Below are 1,007 nucleotides of genomic sequence, written 5' to 3'. Positions count from 1 at the left end.
GCACCTGAGAGTCATTAACTATCTGCATAGAGCAGGGCAGGTGCAGATCCCTACAGTGGGTAATTATCTAATCTCTTAATTCTTCCTGAATAGACCGTTTTCTTGGAACATGGCTGTTAATGGGGCAGCTGCAGCTGAGTGGTTAGAGCAGTCGTCCTCCAATGGGAGAGCTGGGGTGTTGATTCCACCAGTAGTCACATGATGAAGTGTCTTTGGGTAAGGCACTGAACCCCTCGTTGCCTCTGATGTGTGTCCCATGGGTGTATGAATGTGATAAAACTCTGATTATGCTTTGTATAGATCTATTAGAGTTTGTATGTATGTATGCATGTATGTATGTATGTATGTATGTATGTATGTATGTATGTATGAATGGGTAAGCAAGAAAGGTGTTATATAAGTACAGTCCATTTACCATTAATGGTAATTGAAAATTTAAGCTGCATTGTATACAAAGCATGATATTCAGCTTTTACTTATAAATGAGTCTGCCTCTGTCTCTTGGGTTCATCTTGCCCCACTCCCCCTGTTCGAACGCCTCCTTGGCAGCAGATACTGCCCTGTCCACATCACTGATCTGGGCCAGGGACACATCACAGATAGGCTGTAAGAAAGATAGCAAATATATCAATATCGTAGCCAGGAGAGATGACACAAACAATAGGACTGCTTAGCTTAGGTTAAACTGGACAGGAATGTTTAACGTCAAACATTGACCAGTGATTTCTAAATGTAATGCATCTTAAACTGTAGCAGTTACTAACTGTTTTTACCCAATACATTTTTGAATAATAAAAAAAGACAATGGATAAAAGGTTTAAAAACCCAGGTTTACTACAACTGAAAAACATAAACAGCACAATTCTACATCAACATATCATGGTTTTGATGGAGTTGTGTTGCATTTGTAAGGTTAATAACAATAAAAACAAAATCTACTCAACTATGCCATTACTACATTTTATTAGGTAATCAATAATACCACTTACAGTACATTTTAACATGGG

General features: G+C 38.2%; 1 protein-coding gene across 1 annotated transcript in view; it reads right to left on the bottom strand.

Moving 5' to 3' along the window:
- The window catches only part of aldh1l1 (aldehyde dehydrogenase 1 family, member L1), a 209,789-nt gene that overhangs the window by 49,712 nt on the left and 159,070 nt on the right, over window positions 1-1,007 (bottom strand). The window contains exon 12 of the mRNA XM_037679154.1: window positions 477-604. Coding sequence (XP_037535082.1) covers window positions 477-604 — 128 coding nt within the window. The remainder of the gene's footprint in view (window positions 1-476; window positions 605-1,007) is intronic.

Source organism: Nematolebias whitei, chromosome 7, assembly GCF_014905685.2.
Source record: "Nematolebias whitei isolate Nwh7 chromosome 7, NemWhi1, whole genome shotgun sequence".
NCBI lineage: Eukaryota > Metazoa > Chordata > Actinopteri > Cyprinodontiformes > Rivulidae > Nematolebias > Nematolebias whitei.
The sequence above is the reverse complement of the archived record's forward strand: the minus strand, read 5'-3'. Positions and strand labels throughout refer to the sequence as shown.